At 44.8% G+C, this 27592-nt stretch overlaps 1 protein-coding gene across 1 annotated transcript in view; it reads left to right on the plus strand.

The window, feature by feature from the left end:
• Positions 1 to 27592, plus strand: part of LOC310855263 (MAM domain-containing glycosylphosphatidylinositol anchor protein 1-like) — a gene marked incomplete at its 5' end in the record, with an annotated part of 242772 nt that overhangs the window by 55398 nt on the left and 159782 nt on the right. Inside the window, one exon of the mRNA XM_083760203.1 lies at positions 4937 to 5076. Within this exon, the coding sequence (XP_083616329.1) occupies positions 4937 to 5076 (140 nt within the window). The remainder of the gene's footprint in view (positions 1 to 4936; positions 5077 to 27592) is intronic.

A 27592-nucleotide genomic window follows, 5' to 3' on the forward strand; every position in this document is an offset into this window, starting at 1 on the left:
TGTCCCTGTCACATGTCAGCCTGCAGGCCTCATCCAGACTGTCTGCAGTCACACGAACCAAAATCATCTGTACATGAATAATTGGACAGACACGCCATCTCCTGTTCCCTCACTCAGGTTGTTTTGAGACATTTTTGAGTGGATTCAAAACACACATTTAGAACCTGCAGTGCACTATTCCAGACACCATTCCACACCGCATATAATATGCGCTGCGCTACTTCTGCTCGAGTCACAGGTGAGCCGGCCCTCAACACCCACACACTTCCTTCTCTGTCTGTTTAAAGGACAACTTTTTTTTTTTTTTCAACCAAGGTTCATGTTTTAGGTTGTTATTAGAGAAACTAAAAGATGAGTGTTAATCTTTTTTTCATTTGCTGCTTTCTTTCGTTTTAGGGATTTTACACAATTTTATGGTGATTTATTTTTTTATGGTTTACTATAGTAAACCATAAAAAAATAAATCACCATAAAATTGTGTTAAAAAATACATATTTAGCCCCATGCTCGAATGCCCCCGCCCCCCTGTCAAAAACTGCTAAAATCCGTAAAACGAAATAAAGCAGCAAATGAAAGAAAATGAACACTCATCTTTTAGTTTCTCTAATAACAACCTAAAACATGAACCTTGGTTGAAAAAAACTAAAGTTGTCCTTTAACAACAGCTGTGAGATGCAAATGAACATTTGTTCTCCCTGTGAATCGACGCTATAACTACATGACGACGCTAACCCACCTCCTCCACAACTCCCTCTGCCTCTGGGTCTTATCTCACCTCACCTCACCTCACCTCACCTCACCTCACCTCACCTCACCTCACCTCACCTCACCTCACCTCACCTCACCTCACCTCACCTCACCTCACCTCACCTCAAGGCCTATTCATAGTCTGGATTTTCGGTGGTGAGGTGACCACCGCTCCGGTGGTGAGCTGACCACCGGAGCTGAAATAACGTTGAGCGGTGGTGAGTAAAAACAGAGCGAAGGGCTGGAGCGGTGCCGGTGGTTTGCTCTTCACCGCGGCGCGTGACGTCATGTTGTAGTTCGGTGGTCACCTAACCACCGAAAATCCAGACTATGTATGAGCCTTCACCTCACCTCACCTCACCTCACCTCACCTCACCTCACCTCACCTCACCTCACCTCACCTCACCTCACCTCACCTCACCTCACCTCACCTCACCTCACCTCACCTCACCTCTCTCTCTCTCTCTCTCTCTCTCTCTCTCTCTCTCTCTCTCTCTCTCTCTCTCTCTATCTACCATCTATGATGCATGAACCTCCTCCTTGGTCCAGCAGTAGTGGACAAGTACTCAACCCCATCACTACAGGGCAGGCTATACCTTTGGGTCAAGCTACAAGTGAAGGTTGCTCTGTCAAATTTGTACTTGAGGCCCAGGCCGTAGCGTAACGGTCTGGGCACCGGACTGGTGATCCAGTCGCGGTGTGCCGCGGGTTCGACTCCCGGACCCGACACGGCCTTTACCGCATGTCATCCCCCCATCTCTCTCCCGTTTCCTGTCAGCCTACTATCTGTCCCTTAAAAAATCAATAAAAGGCGTAAGCCGCAAAAAAAAATATCTTTAAAAAAAAAAATTGTACTTGAGGTTAAGTACTGCAGTGCTTGCTTAAAAAAATGAAAAAACTGCACAGTGGACTTTATTTTTTATTATCAATGTATATTGTATTGCTGTATAAAAGGCGGATAATAACAAACGGATTAAAAAGGTTTTCTAGAACTTAAAGGAACTGGCACTTTAAAACTGTTTTTAAATATTTAATATCATATTGTCTATGTCCCTCAAACATATTTCTAATGGTTTGAGCCTAAATCACCACTTCTGATTTAACCAGTTCATGTCATTTCTGTCTGGCTTTCTGAAGCAGTTTTAGCTGCAGTACAACAATGTCCTGATGTGGTGCGGGGGGGGGGGGCTGTGCATGCAAATTATTTTCTCTGCCACACCCTCATCCCAGCTATTTTTAACTCATTATTATAATACGGCCCACCTCGCTCCGATCAGCGTTTGATTGGAGTGCATCGTCTCCGCCCGAGAGAGACCAGATAGTCCTGAGCAGGAGGAGGAACTCACTGCAGCTCCCATATAGCCCATTCTGACCTGAGATCAGATTCATACGAGATTTCCGCCGGACACACACTGGTCTGATGAACCCATTCTGACCTGAGATCAGATTCTAAAAATGCCAGTCGCTCTTCGATTTTTCAAAAATAGCAGACCTACAAGCTCGTATCGCGCCACTCGGTGGCGCGATATGAGCTTGTAGATCTGCTATTTTTAAATAGCTAAAGCATAACATGATGCTGACACCAAAATGGGTGCCCGGTCAGAATGGGATAGTATCCAAAGACGAAATGCAATTTTGGAACTGAACAGTGGGGAGGACGTTTTTCATGTTTTTAGGGTTGTTATTAGAGAAAGTAAAAAGATGAGTTTTTGAGTGTTCTTTTTTTTTTTCATTTGCTGCTTTCTGAACTGAATACAAGATCTCCCTACTTACACACCAGTGCATCTACGGGAATCCCCCCCCCCCCCCCCCCCCCCTACCTCAAAGAACTCATCGCCCCTAAACCCGCCACTCGAAGCCTCCGCTCCTCCGACGCCCATCTTCTCCCCCCGTCCCCCACACCAACCTCCGCACCATGTGGGCGACCGGGCCTTCTGCCACACACACAGCCCCATGTCTGTGTGGAACTCTCTCCCTACTTACCTGAGAGCCCCACAGTCCACTGACCCACCTTTTTAACCCTCTAACACCCGCATTAATTTCTACTTGCAAAAAAATTATTTCAACCTTACTACTACTGTGTACTACTATGACTAAGACTAAAAAATATGTAAAAAAAAATAAAGTTTGTTGAAAAAATTATAATAATTATATAATAATTATATAATAATATAATAAATTAGTAATTTACATTTTGGGGATATCTTTCACAATAATTAATAAAACATGACATTCTAATGATCACAAAAAAACATATATTACAATTATTCTATCTACTTTTATTAGGGTAAAGGTCAAAAGTCTTAAAGTCTTAAGTTAAAAAATGTTAAAAAGTCCAGACATTTTTTATTTGTGTGAATTTCAGCCTCTGTGGGGGGTATTTATATGCAAATATCATGACCAATGGCATTGAAATGGCATTACAATGAACATCACTGATGACGTTTAGGTGAAAAAAGAACAGAAAAAGAAAAAAAATATTTAGTAATTAAATAAAATAAAATTGTTGCTAAAAAGCAACGCTGGGTCTTAGAGGGTTAAGACAACATGTTTTTTTCTGATTTTGATGTTGCTTACGCTTCTTTTATTGTATTTTATTTTATTTCTTTTGCCATGCTTTTTTAACCTTGTAGCACTTTGAGATGTAGAGCGATGTTTTGATGTTTTGATGTTTTGAGGCGGCCCAATGAACGGCCCGCAGCGTACTGCACTGAGTTTCCTGACTGAACTGATCCCGTGATCTCTTGTGGCCAGATGTAATTTCATGAGGTCTAGTAGGACTATAGTAGGCCTACATAATAAATACATTAAATTAAATACATTTCAAAAGACCATTGTGGGTGGGACTTTTTTACTAAATGCAGGTGAAATTCACCCAAACACCTGCCTGTAGAAAAAAAAAACAGGAATGTGGGCTAGAGTTCTCAAATCCTGCCCAAACCTATAAACCCTACCCGACCCGACCAGACGTTTTAGGGCCACGTCGGGCCTAAAATGTACGCTGAATTGCTGATTAGTCCAGCCGGGCCGGGCCTTAATTTTTAACATCCGGTGAGAACTCTAATGTGGGCAGGGAAACACACTCTATGATGTCACTGAGCATCATGAAGGCACTGAAAGACCCACCCTTCTCATGCAGACATCAGCAACATTATGAAAATAAAACATATATAATTGTCCGGGTGATAATCACCCGGGTTTAGTGTTATATGATGATGATGATGATGATGATGATGATGATGATGAAGGTGATGTTTGTCTTGCCTTTAAGGCAATTCTAAGCAATGTTGGTATTTCTGTCCGCTTTAGAAAAGCTTGCAACTACTTTATTGTCATCCTGTGTAGGCTACATGTGCTTTTATTTTGAAGAACTCAGTATATAATGAGAGTCACTTCCTGTGAGCACCATCTTTGTAAACACACACTGGTAGAAAACATCTACCAACTTGGAAGTTTTTGAGAGGCAATGCTGTAAAGTTGCAGTTGATGTTAGATAATGCTAACTTTCTGTACAATCTTGTGGTATTTTGTTATGTTTATTTTGTATTTGGGAACGTTTTTGACAATGTTTACTGTTGTCTGCAGAACATAGCCTAGCCTAGCCTCAGGTGTATGTCATCCTAATAATCAACACTGATGAGTGTATGTGGTTTAGCTAGTGTGTGTATGAGTTTGTTAATTACCTGGGTTTATTTAGTTGTGAACTGATTGGAATGCTGTCAATTAAGAGCAAACTCTGAATGTATTATTTTATTATTTTTGCAGTTTTCACCGCCTTGTCATGAAGTAAACAGTCAATTCCACCTTCGACTCTGTCTTCGTTGGCTGCGGTTTATCTTGATGTTAAGTGGCAGTCCCATAAACTGCCATAGAACATCACAATGTTGGTTATCTATTGCTACCGTGGTATGCTCTTAAAGTAAAACAATCACACCTGTGTGAAGTGAGGGGCGCTCTTATCATCTTACAACACGATTAGGTGATCAGATGTATATAACGGTGTCAAAACAAAAATGTTATCGTCATTGTCAATGGCGTTTTTAAAACAAACATTGGCACTTTAAGGAATTGATACCAGAACAAGGTTAGATATTTGACTAATTCTATACTGTCCTTCGTCCCTCTGTGTGTGTGTGTGTGTGTGTGTGTGTGTGTGTGTGTGTGTGTGTGTGTGTGTGCGTGTGCACAGCTCCAGCCAATGCTCAGATCGTGCACTCAGGTGCAGCGTGCAACGTTAAGGAAGACAACATCAGTGAGAGGATTTACACCATCAAAGAAGGAGACACGCTGGTACTGCAGTGTATCGTTAAAGGACACCCTCGACCCCAGGTACCACACGCACACACACACACACACACACACACACTCACACACACACACACACACACACACACACACTGGACCTCATTTATCAATGGAGTGTATATTCTGCCTTAATTTCGAGCGTGCATGGGTTTTGGCTTACGCCCACATCAACGTGGCATTTATTATCAAGTGATCCTATTTAGCCGATCCTATAGCGTGAATTTGGTCTGAGCTACGGAACATTGTTTTCGTAGTACATTTTTGGAGTGGATACATATGTGCCTGTCAGCTGGTCAGACAATGCTGCTCCGCTTTTCCACGACAGAAACAAACTGGTGCAGACAAAGCCTATACGACAGCTCCCGACCAGACGTGAGATTTGACGTGGCGTATGTCAAAGTCCAACGTCACGCTGGAATGATGAATGCCGGAAATTGTGGCGATTATTTGGTGTAAATTACTTGTATAATTGAGGGCCTATGTGTGTTGTGTACACATCTCTGTATGACATGTTACTGTATGTTGAGCATAAACATTGCTACTACTAATAGGAGTTAGCTCTTTGCTTACTGCTGCTTCAGCGTCTGTTAGCACTTGACTAGGCCACGGGTTCCGTGATGGTGGGTGCTCGTAGTATTGATCTGGGCGGTGTCACTTCATTGCTGTTGATATATTGCATAGATAAACTATTTATCTGAACCTATTTCTGTGTTGGAGTCAGTGGTTTACATAGTGGTTGACACTATGGCAGGTCCTTTGGAGTTGCCCAAACTGCAAGTGCACATTTGAGTGAGAAGTCTGCTATAAACACAACACAAGATCACGACACTGGTATCGGTATCGGACACAGAAATCGAGGCATCGGGATCAGATCGGAAGCGAAAAATCGGGACATCCCTATAGTTACAATGTGAGTGTAGGGGAGAGCCGCCAAGGATGTAACACTTTGCACGTTTCATTTTTTTACTCAGAGATCCGTTTATCTACACATGTAATATTTTCAGGCAACGGACCTACACATGTCTGCTACCATAAACCACTTCAAGTTATTCTTTTTTATAAAACACTGTTCCACGCTGTTCCAGTGTTACAATTGCTGCGCATGTCGGATTAATTGTAACGGCATGTATGATAAATGTAACAACGCTAAAAAACATCATTAAACATATCGTTTTCAGCTTAAAGCAATTATATTTCATTGAAGCAACTCCTTAGCATTGTTTTCATACCATAGATGTGATAAGAAAATGTATCAAAAATAAGGGAAATATTAAATAGTATCGGGTGTACCAGTTTGGGCTTTTTTGGTCTTTTTTGGTCAGAAATACATTGATTAAACAAACGTTTGATTTATTGAGTTGTACAATGTTATACAACCCTACAATAATTTTAGAATACACAATATAATACAATACAAATTTAGAACATATAATATTGGCCAATATGTCAACTGTGTAAATATGACCTATAATGGTATTGAATGGAGCTGGCGTGTGTTACAATTGATCCACTTTTGCAAGTTGTTCTTTGCCGTTGCTTACAGACCAGAATGAACGTGCATTCCGTCTAAACACGATGCAAACTAATGAAGAACATAAGCATGAAGACATCCATGTGGATTTTTATTCACCAACATCAAAGAAAAAAATTGTAGCAGACATATACTCCAGGTGTAAAAATTTTGCTTTTTGAGAAAAATCTGTTTTTCGCCAATAGCTCCCCGTGGGATGAAGGTAAACACTTCAAACTTCCTGGGCACGTAGAGTACGTTGCTGTACACATACTGACGCGATGGCGTCATGGTGGCGTTGACCAATCAAGAGATAACGTCCATGTTACAACCGTGAAGCGTTACATCCTTGGCGGCTCTCCCCTATAATTAGTAGACTTCTGTTCAGCGTCCAAAATTGAATGCCTCCCATTCAGCGAAAATGTGAGCACAGTGTATATTTAACATAACTGCAATAGAAACAGTAAAGGACAGTAAATACATTTCTTGTCTTCCATGCTAAACTACACAGTAAAACACAAAAACAATGCAGTCAAAGTGAACTGTGATGACCTCTGTGCCTTCTAGAACCTTCTGTTCCTCTGTCCTCTTCCTGAGATTGAACCTACTTTGTTTCCTCAGTGATTTCACGCGGCATCATCACGCCACCAGGCTTTTCCATCCCGGCAGTATCACTGTTAATGTTTTAGTCATAGTTTTTTTTTTAAAGTCCTCGTCCTCAGAAGAACACTGCTGCATTCTGGGATTGTGTCCCTCTGGGCTTACTGAGTTTCTTAATCTACACCCTCCACAAGCTACAGAATATTGATAACCCGATCCCTATGCCTCCCTCTCCCTCATTTCTTATTCTGTTCAATTCAAAGGCAAAAGAGGTGAATTGAAGTGAAACAAGCAAAAATTGAGACAAAATATTCCAAGACTAAAGCAAAGTGTTTCCTATAAGGGTGCCACTCTCTTTGGGCGATTTGAATCGGTGGGATTGAAGATCCCCCTATCTCCACATTTGAAGCACAACCCCAATTTGACCACTGAGGCCAGGCCCAATCAAGAGAGAGAATGAGTCTGATTGAGGATGTATCCACTCTTTTATCAAGTCTGATTGATTACCTGAACCCGGCCTAGATGGTCTAACCCTGATCCACACAGAGAAACATTTAATGATCTCTCTCTCTCTCTCTCTCTCTCTCTCTCTCTCTCTCCCTCCCCCCCTCTCTGTCTATTAATCATCCTATCTCTTCATCTCTTTGTGTCTCTTGGTCATTCTGTTTATTTATTGCCTTCATATATACATCGTCCTCATGTCTACATTGTATCTCTCATTCTCTCCTCTTCTATTGCTTGCCTGCGATCAAACCTCTGCTTTTCTTTAACCCCTGCATCCCCTCCCCCATATTCAAGCTCCACAACAACAACGGGCAGATTGAAACTTCTCTGACCTGTCCTTAGCAGAACACTGCTGCATTCTGGGATTGTGTCCCTCTGGGGCTTACTGGGTTTCTCCTACACAAGCTATATTGATAATCTGATCCCTATACGCCTGTCTCTCCCTCTCTCTGTTTGTTTGTCTGTCTCTCTCTTTCTGTCTGTCTCTCTCTTTCAGTTTCCTCTCTCTCTTTCTGTCTCCTCTCTCTTTCTGTCTGTCTCTCTCTTTCTGTCTCCTCTCTCTTTCTGTCTGTCTCTATCTTTCAGTTTCCTCTCTCTCTTTCTGTCTCCTCTCTCTTTCTGTCTGTCTCTCTCTTTCTGTCTGTCTCTCTCTTTCTGTCGCCTCTCTCTTTCTGTCTGTCTCTCTTTCTGTCTATCTCTCTCTTTCTGTCTGTCTCTCTCTTTCTGTCTGTCTCTCTTTCTGTCTCCTCTCTCTTTCTGTCTGTCTCTCTCTTTCTGTCTGTCTCTCTCTTTCTGTCTGTCTCTCTCTTTCTGTCTCCTCTCTCTTTCTGTCTATCTCTCTCTTTCTGTCTGTCTCTCTCTTTCTGTCTCCTCTCTCTTTCTGTCTCCTCTCTCTTTCTGTCTCCTCTCTCTTTCTGTCTATCTCTCTCTTTCTGTCTGTCTCTCTCTTTCTGTCTCCTCTCTCTTTCTGTCTGTCTCTCTCTTTCTGTCTGTCTCTCTTTCTGTCTCCTCTCTCTTTCTGTCTGTCTCTCTCTTTCTGTCTGTCTCTCTCTTTCTGTCTGTCTCTCTCTTTCTGTCTGTCTGTCTCTCTCTTTCTGTCTGTCTGTCTCTCTCTTTCTGTCTCCTCTCTCTTTCTGTCTCCTCTCTCTTTCTGTCTGTCTCTCTCTTTCTGTCTGTCTCTCTCTTTCTGTCTCCTCTCTCTTTCTGTCTGTCTCTCTCTTTCTTTATCCTCTCTCTTTCTGTCTGTCTCTCTCTTTCTGTCTGTCTCTCTCTTTCTGTCTGTCTCTCTCTTTCTGTCGCCTCTCTCTTTCTGTCTCCTCTCTCTTTCTGTCTCCTCTCTCTTTCTGTCTCCTCTCTCTTTCTGTCTCCTCTCTCTTTCTGTCTGTCTGTCTCTCTCTTTCTGTCTCCTCTCTCTTTCTGTCTGTCTCTCTCTTTCTGTCTGTCTCTCTCTTTCTGTCTCCTCTCTCTTTATGTCTGTCTCTCTCTTTCTTTCTGTCTGTCTCTCTCTTTATGTCTGTCTCTCTCTTTCTGTCTGTCTCTCTCTTTCTGTCTCCTCTCTCTTTCTGTCTGTCTCTCTCTTTCTGTCTCCTCTCTCTTTCTGTCTGTCTCTCTCTTTCTGTCTGTCTCTCTCTTTCTGTCTGTCTCCCTCTTTCTGTCTCCTCTCTCTTTCTGTCTCCTCTCTCTTTCTGTCTGTCTCTCTCTTTCTGTCTGTCTCTCTCTTTCTGTCTCCTCTCTCTTTCTGTCTGTCTCTCTCTTTCTGTCTGTCTCTCTCTTTCTGTCTGTCTCTCTCTTTCTGTCTGTCTCTCTCTTTCTGTCTCCTCTCTCTTTCTGTCTCCTCTCTCTTTCTGTCTCTCTCTCTCTTTCTGTCTGTCTCTCTCTTTCTGTCTGTCTCTCTCTTTCTGTCTCCTCTCTCTTTCTGTCTGTCTGTCTCTTTCTTTCTCCTCTCTCTTTCTGTCTGTCTCTCTCTTTCTGTCTGTCTCTCTGTTTCTGTCTCCTCTCTCTTTCTGTCTGTCTCTCTCTTTCTGTCGCCTCTCTCTTTCTGTCTGTCTCTCTCTTTCTGTCTGTCTCTCTCTTTCTGTCCGTCTCTCTCTTTCTGTCTGTCTGTCTCTCTCTTTCTTTCTGTCTGTCTCTCTCTTTCTGTCTGTCTCTCTCTTTCTGTCTATCTCTCTCTTTCTGTCTATCTCTCTCTTTCTGTCTGTCTCTCTCTTTCTGTCTCCTCTCTCTTTCTGTCTCCTCTCTTTCTGTCTGTCTCTCTCTTTCTGTCTGTCTCTCTTTCTGTCTGTCTCCCTCTTTCTGTCTCCTCTCTCTTTCTGTCTGTCTCTCTCTTTCTGTCTGTCTCTCTCTTTCTGTCTCTCTCCCTCTTTCTGTCTGTCTCTCTCTTTCTGTCTCCTCTCTCTTTCTGTCTGTCTCTCTCTTTCTGTCTCCTCTCTCTTTCTGTCTGTCTCCCTCTTTCTGTCTCCTCTCTCTTTCTGTCTGTCTCTCTCTTTCTGTCTGTCTGTCTCTCTCTTTCTGTCTGTCTCTCTCTTTCTGTCTGTCTCTCTGTTTCTGTCTCCTCTCTCTTTCTGTCTGTCTCTCTCTTTCTGTCGCCTCTCTCTTTCTGTCTGTCTCTCTCTTTCTGTCTGTCTCTCTCTTTCTGTCTCCTCTCTTTCTGTCTGTCTCTCTCTTTCTGTCTCCTCTCTCTTTCTGTCTGTCTCTCTCTTTCTGTCTGTCTCTCTCTTTCTGTCTGTCTCTCTCTTTCTGTCTCCTCTCTCTTTCTGTCTGTCTCTCTCTTTCTGTCTGTCTCTCTCTTTCTGTCTGTCTCTCTCTTTCTGTCTGTCTCTCTCTTTCTGTCTCCTCTCTCTTTCTGTCTGTCTCTCTCTTTCTGTCTCCTCTCTCTTTCTGTCTGTCTCTCTCTTTCTGTCTCCTCTCTTTTTCTGTCTATCTCTCTCTTTCTGTCTGTCTCTCTCTTTCTGTCTCCTCTCTCTTTCTGTCTGTCTCTCTCTTTCTGTCTGTCTCTCTCTTTCTGTCTGTCTCTCTCTTTCTGTCTCCTCTCTCTTTCTGTCTGTCTCTCTCTTTCTGTCTCCTCTCTCTTTCTGTCTGTCTCTCTCTTTCTGTCTGTCTCTCTCTTTCTGTCTCCTCTCTCTTTCTGTCTGTCTCTCTCTTTCTGTCTCCTCTCTCTTTCTTTCTGTCTCTCTCTTTCTGTCTCCTCTCTCTTTCTGTCTGTCTCTCTCTTTCTGTCTCCTCTCTCTTTCTTTCTGTCTATCTCTCTCTCTCTGTTTACTTTATATCCTCGTGTTGGGCTTATGTTTTCGCAGACGTTTTTATTTGTGTTGTTTCCGTCATAAGCGCAGCTCCGTTTAGTTGTGCTTCACGTTCCACAGCCATCTTCTGTGGGTGCTGACTGACTGACTGACTGACTGACTGACTGACTGACTGACTGACTGACTGACTGACTGACTGACTGACTGACTGACTGACTGACTGACTGACTGACTGACTGACTGACTGACTGACTGACTGACTAGCCCCTCCCTCCCCTCACTGGTGCAAAACGGGGTAGTAAAAACGGGGAAGCGTGTCTTCATTGTACCTCTCTTCTTCAATTACTGTCCTGTGAACAAACCTTAGCTTCACACCAACAGTCAGAAGTATAGTTACATCATCTAAAACTCACCTTGGGCTGTTTTTGATAGGAAAGTAAATTGTGTGCGTGTGCGCGCACGTGTGTCTTTTTCAGGATTTTTAGACCGTATAATGGTGTCTGTCCCTATTTCCTAAATGGGTGCAGCATTGGAGCTTTGTTCTGGACTGGTGAAATTAAATAAAAGTGCCATTGCTAAAAGTTGTGTGTTTGGGTTAACGTATATAAGCCTAATGTACATGTTTCAGAGTGTTCTCATGTTGGATTGCAGTAATATGGGAGTAGAGACTGCATGTAGAGCTGATGGATCATGGCTGGTGGTCACTATAGTTACTGTATATCTGTCATTTAACGGGTAACATATTTTCTTTCTTTGTGCGTCAATGGGTCATATATCTTCTATATCTTATCTATTTATATCATGCAATGGCGATCTAGCCTCGGTCCCAGGCTTACTCATCTGCGAAGAGAAAAGCCTGGTCGCAACCTAAGACAAGAGACGCTAGGTCTTCGGGGAGGCGACATCAGGTTTCGTAAATGCCCCGCTGAATTGAAAATGTGGCAATAGAGCACCAAAGTCCTGACGTAACTCGCTCATCCCTTCGATTCCCCCTGGTTCGCGGAAGTAATTTCTCTATGGAGAATAACACGGGGTGATCTTAATATCGTCTACTATAAGCGTTGTGGTCCAAAAATAAACAAGCTGTCTCGGCGTTATTGTCGGGAAGGTGTCTCTGTATCGTTTGCAACAGTCAGTCACTCATATATGATACAGTCTGCTTCTAGCGAAAATGTAACTAATTCAGTAGCAGTAACATTGGCGTTTTCTCTCAGTCAGTTGATTCTTCATATCCATATGAGTGAAGCGGCCGGGGTGACATGTTTATTTTTCAAACACAGTTCTTATATGAAGCAATCAACAAATCCTCCTATGGCGATTTCTATGCAACTAAAAAAATACATGAACTTGGGGACTGACGCCCTCTACTGAAAGTGACGTCAGACTTCGGTGCTCTATTAGTATCCTGTTTAGTGAATATTCCCCTTAGTCTCCATGTAAACATGAATGTATAGTCTCCTGGTTAGTGAATATGCCCCATAGTCTCTGCATGTCAACATGAATGTATAGTCTCCTGTTTAGTGAATATTCCCCTTAGTCTCCATGTAAACATGAATGTAGTATCCTGTTTAGTGAATAAGCCCCATAGTCTCCATGTCAACATGAATGTAGTCTCCTGTTTAGTGAATAAGCCCCATAGTCTCCATGTCAACATGAATGTAGTCTCCTGTTTAGTGAATATGCCCCATAGTCTCTGCATGTCAACATGAATGTAGTCTCCTGTTTAGTGAACATGCCCCATAGTCTCCATGTCAACATGAATGTAGTATGCTGTTTAGTGAATATGCCCCATAGTCTCCATGTCAACATGAATGTAGTCTCCTGTTTAGTGAATATGCCCCATAGTCTGCATGTCAACATGAATGTAGTCTCCTGTTTAGTGAATATGCCCCATAGTCTCCATGTCAACATGAATGTAGTATCCTGTTTAGTGAATATGCCCCATAGTCTCCATGTCAACATGAATGTAGTCTCCTGGTTAGTGAATATGCCCCATAGTCTCCATGTCAACATGAATGTAGTATCCTGTTTAGTGAATATGCCCCATAGTCTCCATGTCAACATGAATGTAGTCTCCTGGTTAGTGAATATGCCCCATAGTCTCCATGTCAACATGAATGTAGTCTCCTGCTTAGTGAATATGCCCCATAGTCTCCATGTCAACATGAATGTAGTATCCTGCTTAGTGAATATGCCCCATAGTCTCCATGTCAACATGAATGTAGTATCCTGTTTAGTGAATATGCCCCATAGTCTCCATGTCAACATGAATGTAGTCTCCTGTTTAGTGAATATGCCCCATAGTCTCCATGTCAACATGAATGTAGTATCCTGTTTAGTGAATATGGCCCATAGTCTCCATGTCAACATGAATGTAGTATCCTGTTTAGTGAATATGGCCCATAGTCTCTGCATGTCAACATGAATGTAGTATCCTGTTTAGTGAATATGGCCCATAGTCTCTGCATGTCAACATGAATGTAGTATCCTGTTTAGTGAATATGCCCCATAGTCTCCATGTCAACATGAATGTAGTCTCCTGTTTAGTGAATATGCCCCATAGTCTCCATGTCAACATGAATGTAGTATCCTGTTTAGTGAATATGCCCCATAGTCTCCATGTCAACATGAATGTAGTCTCCTGTTTAGTGAATATGCCCCATAGTCTCCATGTCAACATGAATGTAGTATCCTGTTTAGTGAATATGCCCCATAGTCTCCATGTCAACATGAATGTATAGTCTCCTGTTTAGTGAATATGCCCCATAGTCTCCATGTCAACATGAATGTAGTATCCTGTTTAGTGAATATGCCCCATAGTCTCCATGTCAACATGAATGTAGTCTCCTGTTTAGTGAATATGCCCCATAGTCTCCATGTCAACATGAATGTAGTCTCCTGTTTAGTGAATATCCCCCATAGTCTCCAACTCTCCATGTCAACATGAATGCCTGTGTGAAAGAAAGCTGTTATGTCATAGCTCACGTCCCTCTCTGTATCGGGACACAGCGGCATGAAGATACAAAGTGTTTTGTACCTGCTACAAAATCTCCAAAAGTTGAGCTGGCTTCAAACTGCATGCTACAAAGCCATTTCCACTCACATTTGCTCTCCACACAACTCTTACTTGTAGTTGTAACGGGGTAAATTAATCATTTCCGTGAGCCAGTTCTGTGTTTTTTAAAGGCTCCATTTTCCTTGATACGTCTCTCGCTCATCGGACACACGATGTGTTGATCGGCACTTCAACAGTCTGGTATGCTGTGTCACTTTGTATCTTTTGTAGCTATACCAGTGTGAACGCAGTATTACTGTACGCCACTGTCTGTCTGCCAGACTGCCACTCTCTCACTGTCACTCAGCATTGGAAAATAACAAAGTAGGCTACATTGAATACTGTACTTGAGCAACATTATTTGAGTATCTATACTTTTTGTATGACTTTCACTACACTACTACTTTGAAAGATTGACTTTGAGGGGGTACATTTGGAATAGTGCAAAATGGATCTACAAGTTCATAATATGCCACGTCGTGACAATATTTGTGTCTATACTTTGTCTCAAGTACTGGAGTTGAGTACATTGTCCAATGCTGGCCTCACTTTCTCAGACTATAAGGGGGAGAGAAAGACACAGTTCAAAAAATATGAAACGAGGAAAGAACGAGCAGTAGAAAGTAAAGTGTTGAGGTCATGGGGGTTTGTATATAACAACTCTGAGGTTCACTGCAGGGATGAGGCTTTTAGTTAACAAACTCTCTCACACACAGCCCCCCCCCCCCCCCCCACACACACACACACACACACACATACACACACACACACATGGCACGCACGCACGCAGCCTCACACGCGCATGCACACACACACACACTTTCTTTAGAAATACAATAGAAGGGTAAATGGTTTTCCTGAAAGTGATTCCTACCTTCTTATTATTTATTCATGGATCTGCTGGTCACCGCAACCTTGAGACCTGTGTGTGTGTGTGTGTGTGTGTGTGTGTGTGTGTGTGTGTGTGTGTGTGTGTGTGTGTGTGTGTGTGTGTGTGTGTGCGTGCCCGTGCATGTGTTGCGTGTGATGGATTTACAAAGGATAGGAGAGGAAACAAGAATGCAGAGGAAAGGTGAGGCAGAGCAGATGAAAGTAGGAGGAATGAAACTGTGGGCAGAGGGGGGTGGGGGGGGGGGGGGGGGAGAGGAGGGGGGGGAGGAGGAGGTAGAGTTACAGGGTCAGGGAGTCCGGGGGGGGGGGGGGGGGGGGGGGGGGCTGCGGTCGGGGGATTCAGGGTTCGGGTTTCCGTCCTTGAGGGCTGAGCAGAGGACAATCGATGGCGACTGAAAGTGAAGCCAATCTGGAACCAGAACCAGAAACAAATGAGATCACAGCATGACCCCTTCCGAGAGGAGAGGAAAAGAGGAGAGGAGAGAGGCAAAGGTATAGAGGGGTTGGGAGAGAGCACATGAGAAGAGGGCGAGAGGGAGATGACGAGGATAAATGGACGAGCGAGAGAGGCAGCTGAGGGATGGAGCCGGGCGAGCGGGAGAAGCGGAGAGAATAGATGGAGAGAGCGAAGGAGAGGGAGAGAGCGATTAGGCTGCATAAATCCATCTCCAAATCAATCTCCTAAATGAGTGAGTGTCTGTATTAAACATGGCAGCAAACTGAATGAAAACTCCAAATTACACACACACACACACACACAAACACACACACACACACACACACACACACACACACACACACACACACACACGCACCCGCGCGCATGCGCGCTCACACACTGTGTCTGTCTGGTCTGGTCTGGTCTGTCCACTATGTCTCTGTGTGTGTGTACGTCTGTAATCCACGCAACTTGAGAACCGTTCGCCCCACTGACTTACACACGTGTTCGTTCCACACCATCACAGGGAGTGCAGTGCCCAGCCTTTGAGCCGGTGGTATACACCGTTGTCCAGAACCGGCACAAAAGCCTCTGCCCAGGCTCTGTCTGGACAGGGCAAAAATGAGCCAATATTGATCACACCTGATCACCCCATGATCCCCCATATGGAGCTGCTGGCCTGTTCTGACTCCATATTTTGGCATGCCTGAAAAGTAACTCCATATATGGGCATAAAGGGGACACAGACATAATAACTGGGTGGGACATTCATTTCCAACTTGCATCGTTCCAAGTAGGCCAGTGCACAATGGGCATCGCTCTAGTTCTTTACAAAGATCCACCACCAGCAGCATTTATTAACATGCATGATTGTAAACTACGTCTATGGTAATGCCCCGCCGACCTCTGATTGGCTTACCGACACTGCCCGTCTTACCAGACCTCCGAGGTGGATAGTTATTGTAGCTCTTCTCACAACATTGACGACACAGGTCGGTTCTTTCACATAAACGGGCATTTATTGGGCGTTCTTCTCATCCCTCTCTGTTCCATGCCGTGAGAACTGTAATGTTCACACAAAATAATACATAAACAATCAACAAACTGCATCACCGTACATAATATTGACCAAATGAAACGTACAAGGAAATGCGCGATGCGCATGGTGAACGTGTCCATCAAACAAACAACGCAACAAATACTAATCTAAATATAATAATACCTCGTTGGCCGCTTGTCGTGGGAAAAGGTTCTTGCATCTTGAGTTGCTTAGAGTCCTTTGAATGTCCTTTTGACCGTCTATCCTTGACTTCAGACGTCTTTTTAATAACTTTAAACCAGACCAGACCAGACCAAACCAGAGTCTGAGTGAGCGAGACAAAGGTTTGTACCACCTGTGTGCAATGCCAGGCAATCATGCCTCAATCAGTCAATCATGGTCCAGTGTTACTGACAGACAGGGAACTTGGTTCTGCCTTAGAAAGTTATCATCACATGTTTTTACATTTTAACCTTATATGAAATCAATTATGAACCACATGTTTATTGTACACATCATGAAATTGCTATGAATTATTCTTTATGAGCTTATGACCGCATGAACTTTTGTATTTTAGCTATTTTTAAAGTAAACATTTTATTTTTTAACAGCACAGTTATTGTGCATGCAGGATAGTCTGGTGACACTGACGCGAGGTTACTCCGTGGTGGGAAATATTATACAACTTATACATAAGTACGGTATTACTGTATAATACACGGGACAGAGAATGACAGCTTGGCACGCACGACAGATGACGCTCCAGGATGCAGCCGTTGGCTTTTATTGAATAATTGATTGAACACGTGCGACGTAATATGATTTGATTTGGGTGTGTTCTAAATACAGCGTTTGTGTTGATTATCGTGTATTAATCTAATTACAGTAAACTAATACTATTATACTAAAAAGGATAAAGAGGAAGGGAAAAGAGACCTTTTTACAGTACAATAATGTTTCAAGTTTACACATATACAAATAAATGACATTAATCAGTGCTGCAGATCAAACGGCAGTGACAAATGAGGAACTTGTATCAGAAAATACAAGTTCATCAGGTCTCTGTTGAAATTAATCGCAGATTTAATTACAACCGATTCAACTGAAACTCTTTGGATTTGTACGCCGTTTGATTCTACGCTACATCTACATGACACCGTGAAGCTGTTGAGGGTTGATTACACCCTGCAGCGTACTATTGTCACAGTGCAGGGCAGAGAAGGTGTAGGACCCAAGTGCAGACAGACAGGCGGAGGCAGAGGATGTCAAATGCAACAGAGTTTATTTGTAAAACTCACAACGGACCATGACCAAACACGAGGAAGTAAATAAACAAGACTAGGAACAAGGTACTAGGAACATGAGAAGAAAAACTAGGACGTACACTCATGACACACAATGAGGATCTGACAAAGGACTGAAACACACTGGGGCATATATATACACAAAGACTGACTAGACACAGGTGAACAACTAACAAAATCAACACAGGGATTGGCTGAGAGACAAACAAGACACAGGTGGAGAAAACTAAATAATCACAGGTGGTGAGACAACACAGGTAACAAAAGCAACAGAGGAAACCAAGGGACCAAAAATACTACAAAACAAAAGCACAACAGAAAACGTCACGGATCGTGACAGTGCCTCCCCCTCAAGGGATGGCTTCCAGACATCCCTCATCTATTGTCCATAACATTGTCCAAAACACTGAGCAGGGTGGGTGGTGGGGGTCCGGAGGAGGGAGACAGTCATGGGGCCAAGAAAAGGAAAAAAAAAGTCTGGGAACCTGGACCCCACATGGGCATGGTTGTTGTAGTGGGGTGACACCTGCAGGCAGAGGCACCAGGGGAATGGACTAGGGCTGAGCAGGTAATGTCAGGTGGGCGACCTGGAGGATGGGAGGGGGAAGAACAGGCGACCTCGGGGGCAGAGGCAGGGATGACCTCAGGGGGACGGCCGGGAGGCGGAGACGAAGCTGTGGTGTTGTCGTCTGGCGGGCGACCAGGGGGCCGCGACGAGGCAAAGGAGGTGTCTGGAGGTCGGCCTGGGGGCCGCGACGAGGCAACAGAGGCGTTGTGTAGCGGAGCTTGAGTTGCAGACGGGACTGCAGGTCGAGGAGCAGGAGCTGCAGACGGGGCTGCAGGTGGAGGGCCGGGCAGCAGAGTGCCAGGCAGCAGAGGGCCAGGCAGCAGAGGGCCAGGCAGCGGAGAGCCGGGCAGCAGGGGGCCGGGCAGCAGAGGGCCAGGCAGCAGAGGGCCAGGCAGCGGAGAGCCGGGCAGCAGAGGGCCGGGCAGCAGAGTGCCAGGCAGCAGAGGGCCAGGCAGCAGAGGGCCAGGCAGCGGAGAGCCGGGCAGCAGAGGGCCAGGCAGCGGAGAGCCGGGCAGCAGGGGGCCGGGCAGCAGAGGGCCAGGCAGCAGAGGAGTGCCGGGCAGCGGAGTGCCAGGCAGCGGAGTGCCGGGCAGCGGAGTGCCGGGCAGCGGAGGGCCGGGCAGCGGAGGGCCGGGCAGCGGAGGGCCGGGCAGCGGAGTGCCGGGCAGAGGAGTGCCGGGCAGCGGAGTGCCGGGCAGCGGAGTGCCGGGCAGAGGAGTGCCGGGCAGCGGAGGGCCGGGCAGCGGAGGGCCGGGCAGCGGAGGGCCGGGCAGCGGAGTGCCGGGCAGCGGAGTGCCGGGCAGCGGAGGGCCGGGCAGCGGAGTGCCGGGCAGCGGAGTGCCGGGCAGCGGAGTGCCGGGCAGCGGAGGGCCGGGCAGCGGAGTGCCGGGCAGCGGAGTGCCGGGCAGCGGAGTGCCGGGCAGCGGAGGGCCGGGCAGCGGAGTGCCAGGCAGCGGAGGGCCGGACAGCGGAGGGCCGGGCAGCGGAGGGCCGGGCAGGCTGGGCGGCGGACAGCCGGGCAGCGGAGAGCCAGGCAGGCTGGGCGGCGGACAGCCGGGCAGCGGAGAGCCAGGCAGGCTGGGCGGCGTAGAGCCGGGCAGGCTGGGTGCTGCCGGGAGCTGGGCTGGAGAACAGGGGAGGCCGATGGGACTTCCTCCTGAGAAGGCAGCCGGGGAAAAATGGCTCCCCGACTCTCCCATTTGAAAAACCCCATATACTGGGCAAACACTGGATCCCTCCTCCAATAAATAGCCAGTTGGTGAAGGAACTGAGGATCTTCATTAAAGGTGTCCTTAGCAACACCAAAGTCCTTGGCAGAAAAAGGCAGCTCAGCCATGGTGGACATGCCTCAGCAGAATGCTAAAAAATCCAAAAAACAAAAAAACAAACCTATGTCCGCTGGGTCCAATATGGTCAGATCCTTCTGTCACAGTGCAGGGCAGAGAAGGTGTAGGACCCAAGTGCAGACAGACAGGCGGAGGCAGAGGATGTCAAATGCAACAGAGTTTATTTGTAAAACTCACAACGGACCATGACCAAACACGAGGAAGTAAATAAACAAGACTAGGAACAAGGTACTAGGAACATGAGAAGAAAAACTAGGACGTACACTCATGACACACAATGAGGATCTGACAAAGGACTGAAACACACTGGGGCATATATATACACAAAGACTGACTAGACACAGGTGAACAACTAACAAAATCAACACAGGGATTGGCTGAGAGACAAACAAGACACAGGTGGAGAAAACTAAATAATCACAGGTGGTGAGACAACACAGGTAACAAAAGCAACAGAGGAAACCAAGGGACCAAAAATACTACAAAACAAAAGCACAACAGAAAACGTCACGGATCGTGACAACTATAGTGTTAAAGTGTCATTTGAACAGTGTCTTTTAGATCATTCTTTCACTCCCCGTCATAATCTCACCCTGAGCGCTCCACAGTCAGTCCAAACCCCGACGCGGCGCCTCCTCTCACTGTCCCTGGGTACAGTATAGGGCTACAGATCATTGTCCGCTGGTTACAGATCACAGCACTATTATAATGAAATATAATATAATATAATGGGTCGGCAGGGAAAACCACTGCTTGGGACCGATGTGGCTCGCGTTGGAGCCGAGCTGTGCGAGCCTGTGTTCACTCACTGCGCAGTGGCAGCGACACACACACACAGCGCATCATGTGCCATGCATGCGTATATAGGCCTACTATTAAGACTTGATTATTGTATTGTTTGTTTGGTGTTTTAACTTATTTGTAGCCCTAAAATTGATGAGGGGAAGTAATCATGCCTGTATAACCCCCGTTACTATACGCCCGTTACTGTAATCCAGATTACACATTTTAAAATATACTCTAAAACAGTTACCCTGTGACTGTAACGTACCCTGTAACTGTACCCTCCCCCCCTGCGCGCAGCCGCGCACGCACGCACGCACAGATTTGAAAACTGCCTTCCCGGTCTGTGGGCGTGGGCGTGGGTTCTTGCATGCCTGCCTGCGTGCGTGCGCGCAAAACACGTCTTTATTTTCGTGTGAGGGTTTGCGTCTGTGCCAAACACTGTTCCCACATAACGGGATTATCATTTTAAGCGGATTCACTGTAACTGAGCCAGTTGGATGGATAAACTGCTGTATGGTTGACTCTGATGGCAATGACTCAAGAATCACTTCAGAAAAGATGTCTGAGAACAGCCCAGCTTCCTTTGTTAAAGACAGTGGGTGGTCCTTAGCCTGCCTGGTGCATGGTGGGCTACTGAGGGAATATATAAGAGACACATCATATACTGCCAGAATCGGTCAATTGTTCCAGCTTTCTGTTTATGACAATGCAATGGACTGAAGTACATTGAACGACAGTAATGCAGTTCTAGTTTCTCTGCCTCAGTGTGTTATTTAAGGACTTACTTCACTGTGAACAAACACCCACACTGACTAATATTGACATATTCATTGTACCATATTCATTGATAGTGTCACACAAAAGTAAGATGCAGCACGATCTGATACAATATGCGGAACGTTGTGAGCTCTTCTAAGATTGAAAGTGAAAGTGGTTTTGTGTGTCTGTGTGGTTTTGTTGTTTTTGTTGAAACTCTTTATTTAGGAATACCCCATTGAGATATAGGACCTCGTTTTCGAGAGGGTCGTAACTGTACAATCAATACAAAACACTTGACAAAGGAAAAGAAAAAAAAGAGAGAGAAAAAAACACAAAAACAGGGTATTACAATAGGTAAGCACGATAGCAAAGAGATGGATCATTTGTTGCGTCAAATATCACTGTCATTTCCATAGGTCAGCATTTTTATAAATATTGAACCAATGACAAGTTTCAACAAGACCTATGACTAAAGTAAGGGACTGGTCCCACCCCCCCCCCCCAGCCTCCAAATAGTTTGTGTGTATTTATTCCAACATTATATATGATTTTCTGTGTCACAAACTGGCCAATAAGTACATTAATCTTGCTTCCTTCCAAACAGTAAAACACTGACTTCAACTTTGCAACTTGTCCACAACTTGTCTGTCCACAACAATGGGTAGCCTATAGTGCTACTAGTACTAACTAATCAATATCACGATACTGGGAGGACGATACAATACAATTTAGGCATTTAGCAGACGCTCTTAATCCAGAGCGATTTCACAATAAGCAAGAACAGAAGGCATGGCAATACATCACATACTGTACATAAAAAGTAGTTATCATGAAACATGGTAAGAACGTAACAGTGGAATATCTATATAATGAAACTATACATATAAACTATACATACTATACTATACTATACTGTATATATACTATACTATGACTACATAAAATGCAATTTTAGTGCCGTCTACGTAACATGCTATAAGTCTGTATAAAATGCTATCTAAGTCTACATGAAGTTCTATCTAAGGGGCTAGGGTAAATGCTACCGGCCATGATGGAGTCTGACTATGGGTCAGACTATGGGGGAAGATTGGGAGTGAGGCTGCCGTTCTGATTGCAATGGGAAGTGCATTCCATAGTTTTGGAGCCAGAAGGAAGAAGAGTTTGGGACGTGTGGAGTGTTTGTCCTGGCTTTAGTGAAGGTACTTCCAGCTTCCCTGCGTTGGCTGATGCAGAGTGCGCGGGAGGGTTTGTAGGGTTCTATCATACTTGCAAGATATGGGGGAGCCATACCTTTTGGTTGCTCTTTTTGTGACTGAATATTATCTAATCACGGACATACTGTATAGTGTATACATGCTGATTTCTTAATCACATGTATGTATGTATAAATGGAGGAACGTGTGACAGAATGGCCTCTAAGCCCTCTTTTTAAATGTGTGGGATAAATGCCAGGTCAGGAAGTGTTGTATTGAGTGGTGGTGACAGTGATAACAACAACCCTGTCTGGTCTAGTGGCATCTGGAGAGAGAGAGACAGAGAGAGACAGAGAGAGAGAGAGAGAGAGAGAGAGAGAGATGACCTGTCAGCAGTTGACACATATTAACCTTCTGATGTCTCAGCCTAGCGTGCACACACACACACACACACACACACACACACACACACACACACACACACACACACACACACACACACACACACACACACACACACACACACACACACACACACACACGGAGGAGAATCCAGGAGAATCACACCATGGCTATTTGATCAATGGTGGTCTGCTTCAACCAAATCCATCCTACAAACAGAGCTGAACAAACAGGCCCTGCTAATCCGATAATCCATAACCTACTTTATAACCTACACACATAGAGGAACACGCACGCACGCACGCACGCACGCACACACACACACACGCACACGCATACATGCACGCACACGCACCTGTGTGCATGTGTGCACAGTCAGATGCCATTGGCCTATAGCAAGACCACACATGTAGATAAACACGCAATGCACGCACAAACGCACACACAATTAAACACACACTATCAGTCACTTCAGCCCATTATCCGCTGTGCCCTCTTTGTCTACATGATGTCTCATAGTCTCTTCCAGCTTGATAAGACACAGAGGTTAATAGGGATTAATGGACACACGCACACGTACTCACACACACACGCACGCACGCACGCACGCACGCATGCGCGTCCTTCCGCGGGCACATACAGATGTGTGTGAGGTGTGCATCCGAGCGTGTACTGTATGTGCACTTGATTAATCAAATGAAGCTCAAATGTAGCTCCTTGTACAACAGTGAACTCTCATGAACTGATAGGAGAACCGAAGCGTGAACGAACCATAAAGCACACACACACTCACTCACTCACTCTCGTCGCTCCTATGCGGACCTCCATGATCCCCCAAGGGTCCACGGGGACCCCCCCAGGGGTTCACGGACGAGGGTCGGGCCATCCCTCCACGGAACCGGACCGGCGAGGCGCACGCGGTGGTGCGCCGATGGGCACGATGCGCGCGTAAAAAGGCCTGCTGCCCTGCAGGTTCTCCACGGGGAAAGGCAGCATGCACCCTTTCGACGTATTAATTAATACGGCACGACGAGTTGTAATACGCAGACGAAAAATAAACCGTCGAGGCGAATTATTATCAAACCGCCGCGACCTATTATAAAATATGTCGCGAACGCCGACGGATTTATAAATAGCCCTGACGAAAATTAACCGTTGGGGCGAATTATTAAACCGTCGGGACGAATTAATATTTAAACAGCGACCTATTGAATAATAAGCCACGACGGAAGATAATACGCTGGGACCTACGTCTCCGCCCCGAATGGATTTCGCCCCACCTGGCTTTTTTCACCTTAGAAATATTGCACGAATCAGAGCCTATTTGTCTTTGGACGATGCAAAAACGCTAATCTACGCCTTTGTTTTTTCTCGGCTTGATTTATACTGCAATGCACTTTTTTCAGGACTGCCTAAGAAAACAACTGACAGATTACAACTTGTCCAAAATGCAGCAGCCAGAGTTTTAACTAGAACTAAGATGAGAGAACATATTACTCCAGTTTTGGCTTCACTGCACTGGCTTCCGGTTGTTTTTAGGATTGATTTTAAAATTATTTTACTTGTGTATAAAGCTCTCAATGGTCTCGCACCTTCCTACCTACATGACTGCCTGCCTAAATATTTCCCAAACCGCCCTAAGGTCTTCCACTGCTGGCCTGCTGGCTTTGCCTAAAGAAATGGCAACAAAAAAATACGGGGAAGCAGCTTTTTGCTTCTACGGGCCGACGGCTCTGTAGACAGCACAGCTCAAGACCCACTTCTACAACATTGCTTTTAATTGATCTTTTATTTTTTGTTATTCATGTCCTCACTGTATTGCATTGCATTACTGCTTGTTTTTTAATGCTCCATTGCTCTGTAAAGCACTTTGAGCTGCATTTCATGTCATGAAAGGTGCTATACAAATAAAGTTTTATTATTATTATTATTAAATAATAATCACTATTATGGGTCCATAAAACATTTATTCAGCTCTTGTGAATGCATTAATTGCATACACTATTCAGTGATATATCTTCTGCCTAAATTAAATAACTCAGTGACAGCATTTGTAAGATTTGTGTTAGATTACACAGTAAAATTATATTGTGATAAATGTAGCCTATTCATTTGGAGCTGAGAGTTGGCCTGGTTTAACCTTTTCATTCATGTAAATGCAAATGTAATTTAATTAACTGATTAAGAGTAGCATTCTGATGAATTAATTTCTCTCAGTTGAATTAACAGTTTATACTCACTTTACAGTAGGTATAGGCTATAGGCCTATATGTGGTTGTTTTAAATGTAAAAGTAGACCCAATTGTCAAAGTTAAATGACATTATAGCAATAAACGTAGCCTATATGATCAGTGATTGGTCGGTGCCTGCTAATACAAATCATGCGACGATAGTCTGTATTCTGTCCAAATGTAAAAACATTTATCATTATGAAGTGTATAGCAGGCTATATGCAGTTTGGTATAATCCTTCCTTTCAGCAACTCTTTGCAACGAGTCAGGACTCAAGCCAAATCAGATTCGACGTAGTAATAATAACAATAATAGACATTTTATAGAATAGCTTTTATTTACACTGCACCCGACACCCAGGGAAACAAAACAATTGGAAACGAACCGCATGCAGGCTGCAAACATCCACAACAGACCCACATCACACACGGGCACCACGTCGCCCCGCAGGAGAAACAGGGGGAATCGCCCCGGACCACGCCGACAAAGGAGAGGCAAAAACGGGTACAGCTCTCTGCTGGCAGCCCCCAAAGCGAGACCTACGGTTCTCTGAATTCTCCAACGCCGTTGTGGGATATTTTTAAATAGGCCCTTTTATGATCAATTGACCACATACATGAAGTTTAAACAACTAAATACTCCCCAAAAATAAAGTAAATTCCGTGGGCTAAAAAAGTAGTTTCTAGACCTTTTAGAAACACTGCGGTCAGTCGGTGTAAACAGCAATGGCCGCCAGTCGAGAACGCTGGGCTCCGCTTGGCTCCGCCCAGCTCCACTCGGCTCCGCCCAGCTGAGCCCAGTGAACGCCGTCCCAATCCACAGACATGCCCTCTGCGTGTGCCCTATGCAACCTACACAGGGTAGTGCCAGTGCATTGCCCTACCCTATCCTACCTAGTACCGCACCTTGTAGGGTGAACACCCTGAATTGGGATTCACCTAATGTCAAGACGCCTTAGCGCACTCTGTTTATTTAAGAGATGCAATGCGAGAGTGTGGATTGCTTTCCTCCACTCCCTCCTATTCAGCATTGGGCTCTTGAGCTCTTTAGTGTTGCTGGCTCTGTTGTCACGCCACACTGGGACTATAGGTCGTGCACCTCTTTGCCCTCCTGGTGGTGCCTTGGCTTGGCTCCCACAGAGTCAGTTTGACACAGTGTGACACAGTGTGACTCAGTTTGACAGTGTGACTCAGTTTGACACAGTTTGACACAGTGTGACTCAGTTCGACACAGTTTGACTCAGTTGTAGCGGTTTGGTACAGGTTTGCTGGGGTGCCAGTCAGGGCGGGGCCTGACAAATAAGGTATTATATAAATCAAACCCTACAAAGGGTGCATGTACCCACACATGAACCCTTAAATGCATATAGCGGGAAACCATGAATCAAATCATTTGTCAGTAAACTCTTAAATGCACAAAATAGTATTATAATAATAATAGTAGGAATATCACAACAATTCACAACAAGAAATAGACACCACACCGAGATTCAAAGTTTGTTTGTTCTTATATTGAAAGAATGTGAAAGGGGAATTCAATATAAATAGTTCAGTTCAGTTCCGTCAATTATCAACCCAAAAGAAAAATCCGGGTTTTACTCTTCCCCAAAACAAAGTAATTTAACTGAGAACTTCCCTTTAAAAAGGTACTCCAAATAATAGTAGTTAAACTCCAAAAATAAATGAGGCTCCAAAATAATCCAAGCGGAAAATAAACTCCTCTTCTTTATTAATTAGCTTTCCAACCGACCTGTCAAATTACTCCGGTCCGGGTTTTACGGCGCTCTGGCCATTCACCGTCAGTAGTAAACAGTTCACCAACCCTAGTATGACAGCAGTCCTGGTGTGCTATGATGCGTTGTACGTTGTACGTTACACGTACATGACGCTCCGTGCGTCGTCGGTCGTGCGTGTGCGAGTGGTTGTTAGTGGTTGAGAACGGAGAGGTGTGTGTGTGGGCGTGCATGTGACGTTGGATTTGACAGGTTGAATGTGGCTCCAAAACGGATCGCCACACAGTTCAACACAGTGTGACTCAGTTTGACACAGTGTGACTCAGTCTGACACAGTGTGACTCAGTGTGACACAGTGTGACTCAGTTTGACACAGTTTGACACAGTGTGACTCAGTTTGACACAGTTTGACACAGTGTGACTCAGTTTGACACAGTTTGACACAGTTTGACACAGTTCGACAGTGTGACTCAGTTTGACACAGTTTGACACAGTTCGACACAGTGTGACTCAGTTTGACACAGTTCGACACAGTGTCAGTTTGACAGTGTGACTCAGTTTGACACAGTTTGACACAGTGTGACTCAGTTTGACAGTGTGACTCAGTTTGACACAGTTTGACACAGTGTGACTCAGTTTGACACAGTTCGACACAGTGTGACTCAGTTTGACAGTGTGACTCAGTTTGACACAGTTTGACACAGTGTGACTCAGTTCGACACAGTTTGACTCAGTTCAACACAGTGTGACTCAGTTTGACACAGTGTGACTCAGTTTGACACAGTTTGACACAATGTGACTCAGTTTGACACAGTTTGACACAGTGTGACTCAGTTTGACACAGTTCGACAGTGTGACTAAGTTTGACAGTGACACAATGTGACTCAGTTTGATACAGTTCGACAGTGTGACTCAGTTTGACTCAGTTTGACACAGTGTGAC

Source organism: Protomyctophum parallelum (assembly GCF_964188405.1).
Source record: "Protomyctophum parallelum genome assembly, chromosome: 2".
Taxonomy (NCBI): domain Eukaryota; kingdom Metazoa; phylum Chordata; class Actinopteri; order Myctophiformes; family Myctophidae; genus Protomyctophum; species Protomyctophum parallelum.